Genomic DNA, 15,366 nt, shown 5'->3' with positions numbered 1-15,366 from the left:
ATTTCCTCCCACTGAGGCATCTGGAACATTTCTGTCTCATGAGCTGCACACCACCATGAATGTCCATTTGGCACCAGCAAGTTGCACAACATTCAGACATTGCATTCTCTTGTAGCAGCTTAGGTCTACTTGTCACAAACAGGAGAAGACATAAAACTCTGCCTGAACATACAACTTCAGAATTCTCCTCCACAGAAAACCAGAATGTCAGAGAGAAGACTAGGCTCCCATCCTTTATCCTACGTTTTTTTCTACATACAAGGATCTTTTTCCACACAGGCAAAAAATTTGATCATGCAAGTTTACACCTGCAGTAAGTGGTACACAGCCATAAGAGCTCATTTCACTGTTTAAAAGAATTAAATCTTAGTAGCAAGGTCTGCTGTACCAACCTGGCATACTCAAGCTGTACTCAAGAATTATGCTATGTCACAGTTATACCATGTCATACACAGGAATGAAATTGTGTAGCTCTTAAACTGCAATGCTGGTATTAAATAAATGTGTCACTGGCTGAAACAAACATTGTTCCCATGGTATGAACCTATTTCTAATATGGAATTACAAGCCAATGGAAAAGGGTGTTTCCATATTAGATGTACTTTCACATATACATGTGGCCTCCAAAGATGTTCAAATTATTGAAAGATGGGTGCACAAAAAAGCTTGTTGGTGCTCTATACTATTTATTCCAGATCCCCAATCTCCAACTTGAAATTTTTTTTGGAAGTGATCCAATATTCTTTGTGACTCAAGAGCACTTGGGGGCAAAGGGGAATGGTATAATAATGCTTTTAAAAAAACAACAACACCAAAGAGTCATCAAATGACTTAAAACCATAATTTTATCAACAATCTTTCAATAACCTTCTAACCAGTTATTCTTATTTATCTTTCATGAAGATGTATATCTATTATCTATGCTAAACAAAAGGGAAGATGTACACGTCATTAGTGATCAATTGCCACTGTGCCAGACTAATGTGAACAATGACCAACAATGCTGTACACATAACTCATGTGCTAGCAGGGCACAGATAAACCATAGAAGAGTCTTTGGTTAAAACCCTGTATATTTATAAGAAATTATTTTCACAAAAAGGCCTACTTCATTATGCAGACAATTTCTTTACTGTGAACTAAAAAGAGCTGAAGAGTACAGAATGTGGTTACCTTTCACAAAGTTAGTCTTCACAGTTCATAGCACGAATGAATTTTTGATATCTAACTGCCTTGCCATTCCTACCATTTGCAAATGGCATTGGAGCGAGCAGATGTGTCCTTCAGTAACTCCACTTAATGCAATGCAGCATTTCTCAGCAACATTTTCAAGTATTTCCAATGCTATTTTGCTAAAACCAAGTTGTGTGCAGTTTTTTGGGGGGTGGTTCCACAGAAATAATACACCTATACAAAGAAGAAATTGCTACCTTTTTTTCAGCAGAGCCTTTAGGAATATGGACTATTTTAAGCACACACATGTTGAGAAGAGGAGTGCAAACAAAGATTTCCCTAGGGCCAAATGAGTATGAGATGATTACAGCAGCATCTCTTATCAAATGAACATTTTCTTTTAGGAAAAATATAGACTGATTTAATGTAAAATCTGCTTTATCAACTTTCTGAACATCTAGTTTTTGTGCTTTTATTTGAAGTCCTGTTTCTTCATTATCCCTGTACATGAATTATGAGAGCGCACCTTCTTTAGAAACAAGGGGTAAACCCATTTTATCTGTTATTATTCTTCCTCTCTTTGAGTGATGTAATCAAGCATGGGCCTGTGAAGCAGAAATTATGGCTATTGCCTAACAAGTCCATCAACCATGACATTAGATGCAAAAGGACCATTCTATGATTCTGTTTTCACTGTTAAACCAAGCTGTTAAGTGGAATGGTCTTTTGCTGACATAGGCTTGTGTGTAATATGATACAACCCAAATGTACCAAAAATACCAACCTTGGAAAGATTATGTAGGCCTTTAAAATGAAATTAGTCTTTTCAACACTTAAAATAGTTGTCCTTTTGTCAACTGCATTAGCCAAACACCACTAAAGTATGTGGTCCCGCAATTTTCTTATTAGATGTGATGACAAACTATACAGAGAAAATATTGTAACTACCAAGTCTTCACTACCTCTATGGAAAAGTCCCAGAAACCAGCAGTACACATAAGCTTAAACTTTCAGTATGGACATTTCAGCACTGTCCATTTATAGGGTCCATTATATTGAATGAAATCTGTGTTGGACTCATTTGCTGCAGCTGAGGCATTCTTGCTTCCAGCGTTTTCTCTGTTGGTGATCCTACTGACTGATTGCGTTTCCTCATCATCTGTCCAATCCCCATCATGGGAAAACGGCCTCTGCTCTTCACACAATTAGGACTCCCCAGAGGATTAGATGTATTATTTAGCTGTGTTGGTGAGACAGCTTCCTCTCGGAAAGAACTGCTCTTTTCATCATATGTGAAGGAGAGCTGAGTGGGATGAACTGGACTTTTCGTGGGACTGGGAGAAGTGCCTCCAGGCTGGAAGAGTGGAGACAATGTCCTTTCGCTGGAACTTCTCCGACCAAAATTTACTGGTGAGCTCAGCATTCGATACTGGTGTGTGGGGGAAACTTGGTCTATTTGATCCTCTCTGTCACCAGTTTCAAAAGAATGTACAATATTTAGAATCAAGGGAGAATCCAAGTTCTGGCTGCCAGGACTGGAGGGCTCTTGTTGAGGTGAATCTTGCCGCTTTGTGAGCCTTGGGGTCCTCGGAGCAGGTTGCTGAATCTCAAGGTACTCCAAAGAATACGAGGTGACGCAACCTGTTTTGGCTGATGCTGATTCATGGAAAGGGCTCAAACCACCTGGAGAATCTACAACACAGTACAGAAAAGTTGGAGAGAGGGAAATCCCTATGAATTTTTTTGTTTGTTTAGCCCTAAATCAGAATTTTCATTAACCAATCAAGTAAGAAATTCCCTAGGCAATGATTGAGGATAGATATTGTATATTATTTCAGATGGCTATCAAAATCTAAGTGCTAAAACATTACAATAAAGCATTAAAATTATCAGCAGAACAATACAGTTCTTTGCCCACCTATATATACCTGATTATTTCCTATACCAGAGGAAGGGAATGTGTGGCTCTCCAGATCTTGCTGTACTGCAACTTTTACCAGCCCTTGCTAGCACAACAAATAGTGAAGAATCATGGGAGTTGCCACATGTTCTCCTTACTGCCCTAGAGGAGGTTGCCCTGCATGTTCTTTCTCTAGTTGTACTCATACACTTTGCCACCTGCCAGTTTCTTTGGGAAATCATTACTATGTACCCATTATTACCACCACTTCTTTGTTCTGTCTCAAACCATCCTTTCTCATTGATCATTTTCTTCCTTTGTCTTGCTTTTATTTTGTGTTTTATTCTAAATGATATTTTCCCTTTGTGTCCTCCTATCCAATCTCTCTCCTAAACACACACTGCACATACCACAGTGTTTGATCTATCAGTCTTTCTCTCTTGCTGTCTGTTGATAGACACACATACAGACACACACACACAAACACACACATCCCAAAATGCTAGGGTTTTCTTCACATTAATTGGTGGCTTTCCTTGGTTCTTTTGATTTAAGTCCTATGGGTTTCAAGTGCTAGACAAAGGACATTTGTTGTCATGTCTCTTGCCAGGCTAATCAATCCAAAACCACAACACAGGACAATAAAGAGAAGATAATTATATATAACAAGTTTGAATAGGGGAAGGAAACCTCTTTGGAAATCCAGTGAGAATTTGATCTTACTGGCAGTCAGGAAACAGACACATTTCTGAATGTGCAATTATGCAAAATACATAATTTGTCTTTTCTGGAAAGTATCTAGATGCCTGTTCAATTCTCATACTGCTGTTCCAGAGATGTGGGTATTTATCACTGGCCATCTGCAAAGTGGAAAGGAATAGCTAGTGCTGATTCCCTGATATATGCATTATTGTTTTATTAAAACTGTGGCTCATGTTTGTGTCTCCCCTCAAAATGGCTCATGGCACTTATATCTTAAATGTTATATATATGTTATCTCCACATATAAACAAGACAAACAGACAGACAGACATACACAATTACTGTAAAATATAAAATGACCCTAAAATGAAATGGTTGAAAAAAGAACATGATTACAGGACAAGGTCAAAATAAAAGCCACCTTCATGTCACTGTTTTTGGAGCATACAGTAAAGTTGCATTTACATTGATATCAGTTCCATGTCAGCTTAACTGTCATAGCTCTCCCCACCAAAAAATTCCATGGAATTGCAGTCTGATGTTGCTGCTGAGAACACAGTCAAGAGATCATACTGCTCAATGCTCTTGGGGAAAAACTATTACTGTTAAAATGATTTATGTGTAAAATGTGCTCTAGTTTCCTTCACAGAGTTAGTGTTTCCTCAGTAAGAGTGAATGTCTATTGAAGTAGTTTAAGACCGCTGTGTTATACTACCTTATTGTTGTTGTTCTGTGCCTTGTTGTTTCTAACGTATGGCAACCCTAAGGAGACCCTATCACGGGTTTCCCTGAGATTGAAAGTGTGTGATTTGCCTAAGGCCTCTGAATCGGTTTCCACAGCCAAGTGGGGATTTGAAAACTAGTCTCCAGAGTCATAATCCAATGCTCAAACAAATACTGTATATCACATTTGCTTCTTCTTGAGGAAGTAATTCTCACTGAATGCATGCCCCAGTCAGACACTGAGTTCATCAAGATAGGCTTTGTTAGTTTTTCTGAAACCAATATAATACCACTGAGTCACATCTCAAAGGTAGGCCTCCTCTGTGGCATCATTCTGGAATACTCAATGTCATCTGACAGTCAGACAATATATTCACCTTTAAACACCTCCTGAAAACGTGCCTGTTTATGCAACTGTTCCCTGGCTGATAATAACTGTTTTCTTGTGTGTGTGTGTGTTATTGTTGGAGGGTATTAAAGTATTGATTATCATTTAAATTGTCTGTAAGCTATTTTATATTTTTTATATATTGCATCAGATAGATTTTTATGTATATCAGTTAGAGACTTTATTATATCAATTGGTATACAAATAGACAGTGTGTGAGAGAGAGACAGATAGATCAAACACAGCGGTATTTCTGAGTAATCTTGTGGAGGGTTGCACTATAGAGCTGTGATATGTCCTGACTTTAAAAATTCTCTCGGATCTGCAACTTCTGAAGCAAACACTAATCAGATCAACAGCCAGAGAAAATATCCTTCTATGTACCTTTCTCAGATGCACCACCATGGCTAGATCTGCGATCGCTTAACAGGGCTTTCGCATTTTGTATTTGAGTTGTAAGGCAGGAGGAAGGTTCTTTGTAGGAAGCAGGATTTTTCTCCGATTTCTTCAGAAGTGGGTGAAGGAGCTCTTCTTTTGTTTCTTGTTCCTTGGCCTTTTTGTCCTGCAGATTAAGAAATACAAAAAAAAATAATTGAAGTTTTTAAAAAAAACACAGCTGGAGTAAAAACAACATTTTTAGCAGCATTTAGCATTTGAAATGGAAAGCATCAAGTCAATGGATGCAAGCCCGTCCTACAAGTAAATGTGTGTGCGTGTATGTGTGTATGTATAATACACACACATATATACACAGGCACACTCCTGAATATTTCAGAATCATATAGGTCATTGCTTAATTTTAAATGGAGTTCAAACTAGGTGCAACAGCAGCATACTCATGACTCAGAATCAGAGCTTAGAAAAAAAATACTTTTTGAAATTGCAATCCCCTCACAGGAAAAGTAACTTTTCCAAACTGTCCAAAAACAGGTGGCCAGCAGTTCCTTAAAAATCAGGGAGTCAAACAGAACATGAACCAAAGCGCAGAATGTACAATTGTTTTTTTCCTGATCTAAAACAGAATTAAAGTCTCTGTTAAACCTGAATCAGATCAGAACCAGAGAAAAGGAAAGAATCATGTAATCTATTCAGAATAAGGGTTTGGACAAAACACTAAATGTGGTACACCCAGTGGTTTCACCAAAATCAGAAGAGGGATAAGTACATAAAATGAAACCAATATCTGACAGGAGATGTACATCGGAAATTTCTGCAAGCTTTTGTCCTTGCTTCTCTTGAATGGCTGGACCTGGGTAAGATTAAGCAGGGACAGAGTTGGAGGCCTACTTCTTCATAGCAATAGGCGTTTGATCAACCAGTTAAAACATGAATATACATCCCTTCAATGATGATAAATAAACAAAGAAGCAAACAAACAAACAAAATTCTTTATCTCCCTTGTTTTATTTAATCATCTGAAAAATGTACCATCTAAAAATTAATAAATGGGAGTGATTACTTTGGTACTGTTTATTAAGTTTTTCCCTTCTACTGATGCCCTTGCTGTGCATTTAATGCACTGTCCAATTTAAACCTTGTCTGCAACAATTTTAGATATAGAGTGCACCTGCGTTTTACGCGAGCGTGGTATACGCAGCTTTCAGCATATGCTGAAAGCCACACCGGAAAAGACCCTCTCGCGCCCCGGAAAAGTAATGGAGCGGGCGCCTCTGGCGCGCACTCACAACCACGCAACCGTGTGCCACAGTCAGGAGTCCCATTATTTCTAATGGGGCTCCAGCACATGCGGATTTCCCCTTACATGGAGGGATCCGGAACAGATCCCCACATAAGGGGAGGTATACAGTTGGCCCTCCATTTTTGCAGGGGATCCAGGTAGATCACATCTATGCGGTAATGTACCAGACAATAATATTTCACCCTGCCTAGGTCTTGTCTTGACAGTGCCCATGTATAATACAGTATGTTAATGTGATCATCATCATCATCATCATCTATTTCTTTATTTAGCCCTTTCCACCAAAGGGTGGAACATCAAACAAATACAGTGAGAGACAAAGACAACAAAGCATAACACTATAAATATACATAAAAGCTTCAACGTTCCACCAGCCACAAACCACCCCAGCATCCTCAGCTTAATCTGCAGAAACAGAGAGAAAGATCTTTAACCCATTTACAAAAATGAGTGAGATCTTCCCTCAGCCAGAAGTCAAAAAGAAGACCATTCCACAGATGTGGAGCCAGATCTTGAAACTCTTACAGACATGACAGAGCTTTGTATGTAGATCATAAATTCCTAGATGGTACATACCATGCTAGGCCAGCTGCCATGTACTGGGAGAGATTAGCGCACAGAGCCCTGGCACTTTTTGTAGTGAGGTTCAGATACCCAAATGCAACTTTCTGCAGCCATTTGGATCTGTAACTTACACTATAAATTGCTTCATTTCAGATGCTGTTGCACCATGCAGCAGTTTTAAAAGGCATCAGTTGCAATGGGACAACACTGGGCCACCTCACCATATCTTTACTAAGAGGTAATTCTGTTTATATTTTAATTGTCTCTCCCAACACTATCAAACCACTGTCAGAGGTTTTAGCATCAAATTTTGCAAGAGGCGAACATTTTGGAACAGTCATAACTTATTTATAATATGACTTATTTATGTATAACTTATTTATAAGTTAGAGTTACATAAATAACTAAAAGCCTGAAGCCACAAAATGCTTTAGCCTCGCATTCCAGTTTTGTCTCCATCCTTTTTGGCTTCTTTTTCATTCCTCACCCTCTGTCTTTTCAACTTCCCACTTTTAAACCTACTGCCCATTTTGCCCCACTTCCTTTAACCATCATTCAAGACTCCTTGTTTATTTGTTAATGAAGCAGAGACAAAGGAGGGGTTCTAGCTAAGTTCTGAAGCACAAGCTTTGCATACAGAAAGTTCCTGTTCAATTCCTGGCACTTCCAGGTAGAATCATAGAGTTGGAAGAAATCTCAAAGGCCATTCAGTCCAACCCCTTGCCATGCAGGAAGACACATTCAGAGCACTCTTAATAGGTGGCCATGTGGCCTCTGTTTAAAAACCTCAAAAGAAGGAGACTTTACCATTCTCCAAGGTAGAGCCAAAAAAACAGCGCTATCTTTTTTTCAGTGAGAGTAAGAGTTGAGTGGCTGCCCAGAACAAACTGGTACCAGCCAGCCACTATTCTACACCAAGTAAAATGCAGTTTGTTTTAGGAGGCATGAGACAGTGGCCATGTGGATGGGACCTGGTGGCCACTTGTCTCTCAAAAGTAAGGAGAAGCTGTCCATTGTAGTGATGTTGACCAATGGATGCAGTTAGTGGCAATGTCAGGTGGAAGCCAAATAGCCTGTACCAGGATGCCAGGAATTCAAAGGGATGAAGGTCAAGTCTAGTATCCAAGACATAAGAACGACTTCCCCCCCTAATACTCAATATTTTAAGATAATGGTGGAAAAATAAGGCTACCATCTGTAGGGCCCCATGAAGCAGACTTTCCTGCTAGACACTCATGAGCAAAATTAGGAACAGCCTATCACATATTTGGTACTGTTTCTCAATTTACCACTTTATGTAAACCTACCATGTCTAGTTCTGAGTAATGGCAGTGTTCCAGAAGCCCTGGAGGAGGCTTGGTCTGGGTACTAGTTTGTCATGAGAGACTATTCAAGTGATCAAATGGTAAAGCCTGGACAGAACTCTTCTGTCCATTTTCCTCCAGATTATAGAAATGGTATTGAAGAATTTTCCGCACAGCGCTGCAGAACCCTAGGAGATGTCTGCCTGCATCTCCATGGTAACACACTGATGCGTTTTCGTGTATCTCTTATGTTCAGAATAGCTCTTTGCAAGTGGATGTCTGCAGCTGCAAGCTAGACTGAAAGGGCTGTTTTGTCTGTAATGGCTGAAGAACACTGAGGAAGTGTCTCCTTTTTGCATGTCTATGTCAAATGGAAGACTCTAGGGGCCCTGAAAGCATGCCAGCAGCATGTGTTAGCCAGTACTGATGATAAAGTTTGTTCCTAAGGCAAAATGGGAGGTAGAATGGCATCAGAATATTTTAAAGGCACAATTTCAATGATTAATGATGTGTTTTATGCTGACATGGACACTTGTCTGTCTTTGTAAAGACAAAACAAATACATGCAAAAAAAAAAATTAAGGCAGAGTATCTAATTTCTAAGATAGTTGTTTTTTTAAAAAAATATACCAACATTCTCACAGTCAACACTATTGAATATTACAGTAAGCAGTCTAAAGTTGAAATCTATAATATAAGTGCTGCAACTGTCAGATGAATGTTTATGTTTCAGGAACAGGAAAAGTGATACTAAGCTGCTTGCCTTCAAGAACAGAAAAGGAGGAAGATGCCTGCCTTTTGAGATTGTTGCTAGAGGAAAAAACATGGTTTTTGGTATCTAAGCAACGCAGAATCTCAGGTTGCCTTCTAAAGGAAAAGATCTCTCATTTCAAGTAGCTTGACAGTTCATATGACCATGGTAGTTCATAATTTTTCAGGTCTTTTACCTTGTTACTTCTGTAACTGAAAGGTGACTTCTCCCCTTACCAATATAGAATGATGACTAAGAATTATTTTTATGAGTTAAATATACTGACTACCTTCCCGTTATCTCATTTGTTAAATCTCAGGATAAACTTTTCTCTGGTTTACAATCCTTTTCTCAAATAAAAGTTTGCACAATCATCTCTGATTCACTATATATTAGTTTTCATCTATGGATAGTTCCTTCTCTAGGAGGCCAGAACAGTACTAAGTCTGATCTGAGCTAAACCCAATAATCCATACTAAAGAGCTAAATTATGGCTCTTGTAGTAATGCCCTCTTGATGTCTTTTGCTATTTTCTGTCTTCACCTAATTTCCTTTTCAGTTCCTTTGTCTCTGGAATTCTCTTTCAGATGACATTTGCATGGTCCCATTGCTTTTTGCATTTGAAAAAGAGTTTCACAGTGTAAACTTGGAAGTGTCCAATTGAGATAATGGGACTGTTCATTCTACACTTGTTCTACATTCTACATATTTATGTATCTCTTCCTTCCTTTTGGAACTATTTCATTCCTCTTTCTTTTCCGCTTGGATGTTCAGTTTTTCCTTTTGCTCAGCGGTCTGTACCACAAAATTATGAGACTGATCTTTCATTCCTCCCTCAACACCTTACAGATCTCCAAATGTCAGGCCTAAATCCAACTGCTAGTCAAAGTTAGAATAGACTTACTGAATAGTAGGTCAACACCTATGTAAATGCAATTGCTTCAATATTAGCAAATGTATGTACTTTCTAATTGCCTGTTGGTTTATGGTGACTTCATGAATTTCACAATTTTTCCTAAGCCATGAATATGCAGAGGTGGTTTGTCATTGCCTTCCTTTGAATATAGCCTTCACCTATTTCCTGGCAGTCTTCTATCCAAGTACTAACTAGGCCTGACCCTGTTTAGCTTCTGAGATCAGGCAGGATCTGAGGCCAAAATCCAATAATTATGCTAATGGAGAGTAACTCTTTTCCAGTGTAGGTAAGCTGGTGGCTGGAGGAGTGATGGCTTCTTCTCCCCTCTATAGATCTAGGCAACTGGAGCTCTGTTTCCCCTTCCCCTGCCACTGTTTGGCTGCAGATGGTGCCCAAGGCTATCCTTGTAGAGGAGGAGAGGCAGCCATCACCCTCCTAGATAAGGCTAGAAGGTGCTTCTTTGGTCCCGAGTACACAAAAGCTGCTGTTCCCAAGTACACCACCAAAGTCAGTCAGTAGGCTGAGAAAAATGAGCTATGCCTGGGAGCTCTAGTATTGGGCAGGCAGGTACAGGATACCAGCTTCTGCAACAGCCTTAAATGTACTCACACTGGCATAAAGAGATTACGCCAGCATAAGGCACCTACAGAATTGAATCCTGAATGTGCTTATACTTCTCTCTTGTGCATAGATGGTACAGTGTGGCTCCAGCTTCAAAAACACAAGAAGACTCAAAGTGGAGTACTGAACAATAAATTCCAAGAATTACAGCAGTGTTCCAGATATTTTTCTTTTTCTTCTTTTTTTTTCCTGGGGGAAACGGCATCCTCCACAAAAAAGACAGCTGGTGGCTTCCAAGAGGAATCATGTGTAGAGGATTTTTCCCACCAGCTATGTTACACCAGTATCAGAATCTTCCTATCTTGTTCCCTTGATAGATATAACATACAAGGAATGGGCTTCATCACTATAGAATCTATGATTGGAAATAATTTAATATAGCTGTAAATGGAAAATACCATCCTCAAACAGGCACATGAATATGTTAATTTTTAAAGAAAAAGATAACCAACAGAATTCATATTTATACCTATAAATCCTTCAGTTTTTAAAAACAAGAGGACTAGTAGTGCACATTGCATGAGAATCTAAGTCTTTCTTTTTACTAATACATTCAGCATATGTTTGCAAACAGGGAAGATTTCCTTTCATGCCCCACCCTCAAAAAGCGACCCCATTCACATGAAACCTTGATGTGTTTTAGCAGTGAGTCGCTCGATAGTTTTTTTCCACATAGCCATACTTCATTAATGTTCTGGGAATGGGTTTATTTTTCTGCTCTTCGTAGAATCAAAATCCTGTCTGCTGTAATCATAGTCAGTGAAAATATCCAAATTCTGCCTAGCTCTAACTAGATGTTGCTAGAGATTTACCTCATAAGATTCCTTGTTTGATTTGTATTTCTCTATCCGACATATCTGGTTCATGTACACATTATCAGGAATGTCAGTCTTCTGGAAGGATTAAAAAATGCAAATGTAAGATATTTGTGGGGAAATGATAACAAATTGGTTAAAAATAGAACTGAAACAATCAAATGCATGGCATTATATGGGCAACACATCTTTTAATCATTTTTCTTCAGAGATTACTTAGAAATTGCAGACTTATGGAGAGACACATTCTATTTGAATCCAACCCCATTACAAAAGGCTCCTTCAGTGAACTTTTGTGTTCATCCTAATCGTGCAATGTCACCCACATAACTACCTTAATGGAATTATCTTTAAGTGTTCTTTATATGTGTTTTTCTGTTAACTCATATCCTAAGCCTGTTTGAAAATGTTTTTGTTGTTGCTGATAGTGTTCTTTGTAGAATTGAAATACAAAAGTGTAAAAAATAAAATTATATATAAAAAAGAAATTACTGTACACAAATAGGCAATTGCACAGCAAATATAACTTATTTTTATTACTCATTAAAGTAATTTTCCACAGATAAAACAGAAGCCAATCAGATGGGGAGGAGATGCCAGAGACAAAACGCATCCAGTAGCTCCATTAATTCTGCTATTCCATTAGAGCTTGTATATCATGTGGCCTTATCAACAGCAAACATGATATATGAATAGTTTTGCCAAGCTTTCTGCTCTTACAAAGGTTTGTGGAAAGTTCTTGGCTAATTCCCCCCCCTTCAGTTCTATGGTGCTGCTACCTGAGCTTGTACAAAAAGAATTACCACTCATGATGCTGGTGTAAAATTCCCTACCTTACTCAAAATGGCAAAATGGGCCCAAGTACATGTACTCACTATCTTTCCCCAATTGCTTGCTCATACACTGCCACAGCAATTGTTTCAGTGAAGAAAATTAAATCACTATTACATACTGTAACGTCCACAGATGTCAATGCAAAAAAATGAATACAGTGTGCCCTTTCTTTACACAGGGAATCCGTTCTGGACCACCACCATCCACGTAAAAGAAAAAACGTGTAAGCTTAAGCCCCATTGGAAATAATGGGGCTCATGCCTGTTGTGCGGTACTGCGTTTGTGCCGCAGTCACACGCCCCATCTTCTGGAGTGCACAAGGCTTTTTTCTGGCGCAGCTTCCAGTGTATGCTGGAAGTTGTGTATGATGCACCCACGTATGACGCGGGTGCACTGTACTAACAATGAGATAGATAATCTATGATGAAACAAAAACATATAATAAAGATTTATTGCATAAGGTCACAGAAGAGAACTCATTGTTTAAAGGATAATCATTATAGGCTAGAAGAGACAACCAAGGTCAAGAAATACTCAACCCATATCAATAAAAATTTCAATATCTTTTAATGTTTCAGCCTTTAAACTAATGAGCAAAAAATTAATGAGCAAAAAACAGACATGCTAGGATCTTTGCTTTGACCTGTGCTTAATTCCCAGATCTATTCATTTTTGTTGTTCTTTATCTACAACAACATAGTTGAACAGTTTTAGGATACACTGACTTTGTTTCTAAATGATGAAGCTTGAAATCCTAAGCATACTTACTTGGAAGTAGTGCACATTATAATACCCAGTGAAGCCTTCTTAACTCAGCCGTTTACTATTACAGAGATTAACTCTACTTTCTACTTGGGAAATCAATGCCCACTCAAAGCCATACTTACTCTAAGACTGGCCAAATACCGCTCCAGCTTCTTATTAAGCAAGACATAGATGGCAAGAGTGTGGCAAGCCCTGTTAGAGAGGACAGTATTGATCACATCACTGTTCTTATAGCCAAGCTTTTCAGTCATGTAGAGCAGCACATTTTGGCTTATGTCTTCTAGGTGAATTCTACATAAAGAGAAATGACAACATATTATTTTTGCTATTTGCACAACCTGACATTTGATTTTAAATACCAAATTATTCCCTGCCCCCACAGTTCAAACAATTATGGCTTATCTATTTGGAAAACACCATATTGGAAAAATTATGCAAATCTGGATCTTCACATTTTATTGCAGGGGTTGGAATCAGGCAGCCCTCCATATATTACTGGACTGAAACGCCCCAGTCTTTCCCATCACTGATTACAGTGACTAGGGCAAGTAGGACTTGCAGTCCTATAGCAATGAAGGGCTAGATGATTCCCACCCCTTTTATATTGCTATGCATGGTGTGTGTGTGTGTGTGTGTCTAATGCATATTCATGCAATGTGAAATACCATGTGTGACATTCTGCATATGGCACCCTTCTTCCCCTGTTTGCAAATGATATCTTTTGTATAGAAAATTGATAGCATCTGAAGGCCCAGAGAACAAAGAGGATTTTGACCCTCATGCCATCTTCTACCAAACCTAGTAAACAGTTATTTTAATCTTGGAGCTCATTTACTTTTACACACTTTTGTTAGCTGAAAGCAACCTATCGTTAATTTCCTTGTAATCACAATAACTTCTATATCCATCACAAGAAAATCTGAACTAGCAGCTTAGAAAGGTACCAGCCTCCTCTCTTGTATTAATATCCATCCATGTGTTGCATAACCCTCATTACCATAGTAACTAGCACCTCACAATTATTAAAGGTTTTTATCCTCACAGAACCCGCTCTAAGGTTGGGAAATAACCTCCTCCACATTGCAAGGCTGGGACAAAGGAATTGAGCAAATAATGTTGACTTGCTTGGAGTCACACCAAAGATCTGGGACTGGTCCAGGAATGGATCACATTACAATTCTTAGGGGGTAATATAATACAATGCATACATATAGAAACATGACTGTGCACACCCCAACATTCCAATGTATGAGAGACCACTTAAAAAACAGCTGAGCTTGGGCAAAGTTACATTTTGGACTCCAGCTCCCAGAACTCTGCAGATAGTACATGTCAAAAAATAACTTTCCCAAGCTCTGGAAATAGACAAATGTTTTCCAAGCCTGTAAATGCTTAGGCAATTCAGAATGGACATGAAGGGAATGTGCCCATTATGGGGCCTTATGATACGTTTGTAGGGTCAAGAATGTAGCACTGCCATTTGTTACCTTGTACTAAGAAACTTTTTAGAAAGCACAGCTTCTATAGTCATTCAAACAGCCCTTGGCAGTTTGTGCAACTCCAATGACTTTGGCACACTTTTATCATTTTAGTTGGGGTAACATGCAGAAATGCCTTCTAGCACAATTTGTTTTTGGCATATTACCTGTTTGGATATATGACATTATTCAGTGGTTTGCCATTCTCATTAAGCCAACGATTTGCTAAAGCCTGTTGGATATTTGGCCTCTTTGCAGGATCTGGTTCTAGCAGAGATCGTAGGAAGTTTACAGCAGCTGCAAAGACATTGAAAGCAAAGGGGAAAGTGTCAAATACTTTGCAACTTGATTCTGTATTTAGTAAATGAGTAATTACACAAAAGTAAGCTTACCAACAATGTGAAAACTACTAGTATTATCCCCAGATCTTTTAGTTATGATATAATTTTCCAATTTAGAAAAGCACACTGATCCATTCCAGGAGTGTGAGGTGCATAACCTGCGGATTGTGACTGCTCAGTTCAGCTAACATAAACTGAATAAGTAGCTTCATCTTATCAAACATAGTATCATCAGAGAACAGAACTGGCAAAACCTCCTCTGAGTATTCTTTGCCTAAGAAAACCCTATGAAATTCATGGGGATAAGTCAACAGGAACTTGAAGCCATATATATATATATATACACACACACACACACACACACACACACACACACACACACACACACACAC

General features: G+C 38.7%; 1 protein-coding gene across 1 annotated transcript in view; it reads right to left on the bottom strand.

Annotated features, from left to right (window-relative positions):
• Window positions 1-729: 729 nt before the first annotated feature.
• Window positions 730-15,366, bottom strand: part of HUNK (hormonally up-regulated Neu-associated kinase) — an 85,753-nt gene continuing 71,116 nt past the window's right edge. Inside the window, exons 6-10 of the mRNA XM_042458381.1 lie at window positions 14,801-14,930; window positions 13,278-13,446; window positions 11,554-11,634; window positions 5,271-5,448; window positions 730-2,865 (exon numbers count right to left, since the gene is read on the bottom strand). Of these exons, the coding sequence (XP_042314315.1) occupies window positions 2,198-2,865; window positions 5,271-5,448; window positions 11,554-11,634; window positions 13,278-13,446; window positions 14,801-14,930 (1,226 nt within the window). The 3' untranslated portion in view covers window positions 730-2,197. The remainder of the gene's footprint in view (window positions 2,866-5,270; window positions 5,449-11,553; window positions 11,635-13,277; window positions 13,447-14,800; window positions 14,931-15,366) is intronic.

The sequence above is a fragment of the Sceloporus undulatus genome, chromosome 3 (assembly GCF_019175285.1).
Source record: "Sceloporus undulatus isolate JIND9_A2432 ecotype Alabama chromosome 3, SceUnd_v1.1, whole genome shotgun sequence".
Taxonomy (NCBI): Eukaryota; Metazoa; Chordata; class Lepidosauria; order Squamata; family Phrynosomatidae; genus Sceloporus; species Sceloporus undulatus.
This window is presented reverse-complemented; position numbering and strand designations above follow the sequence as displayed.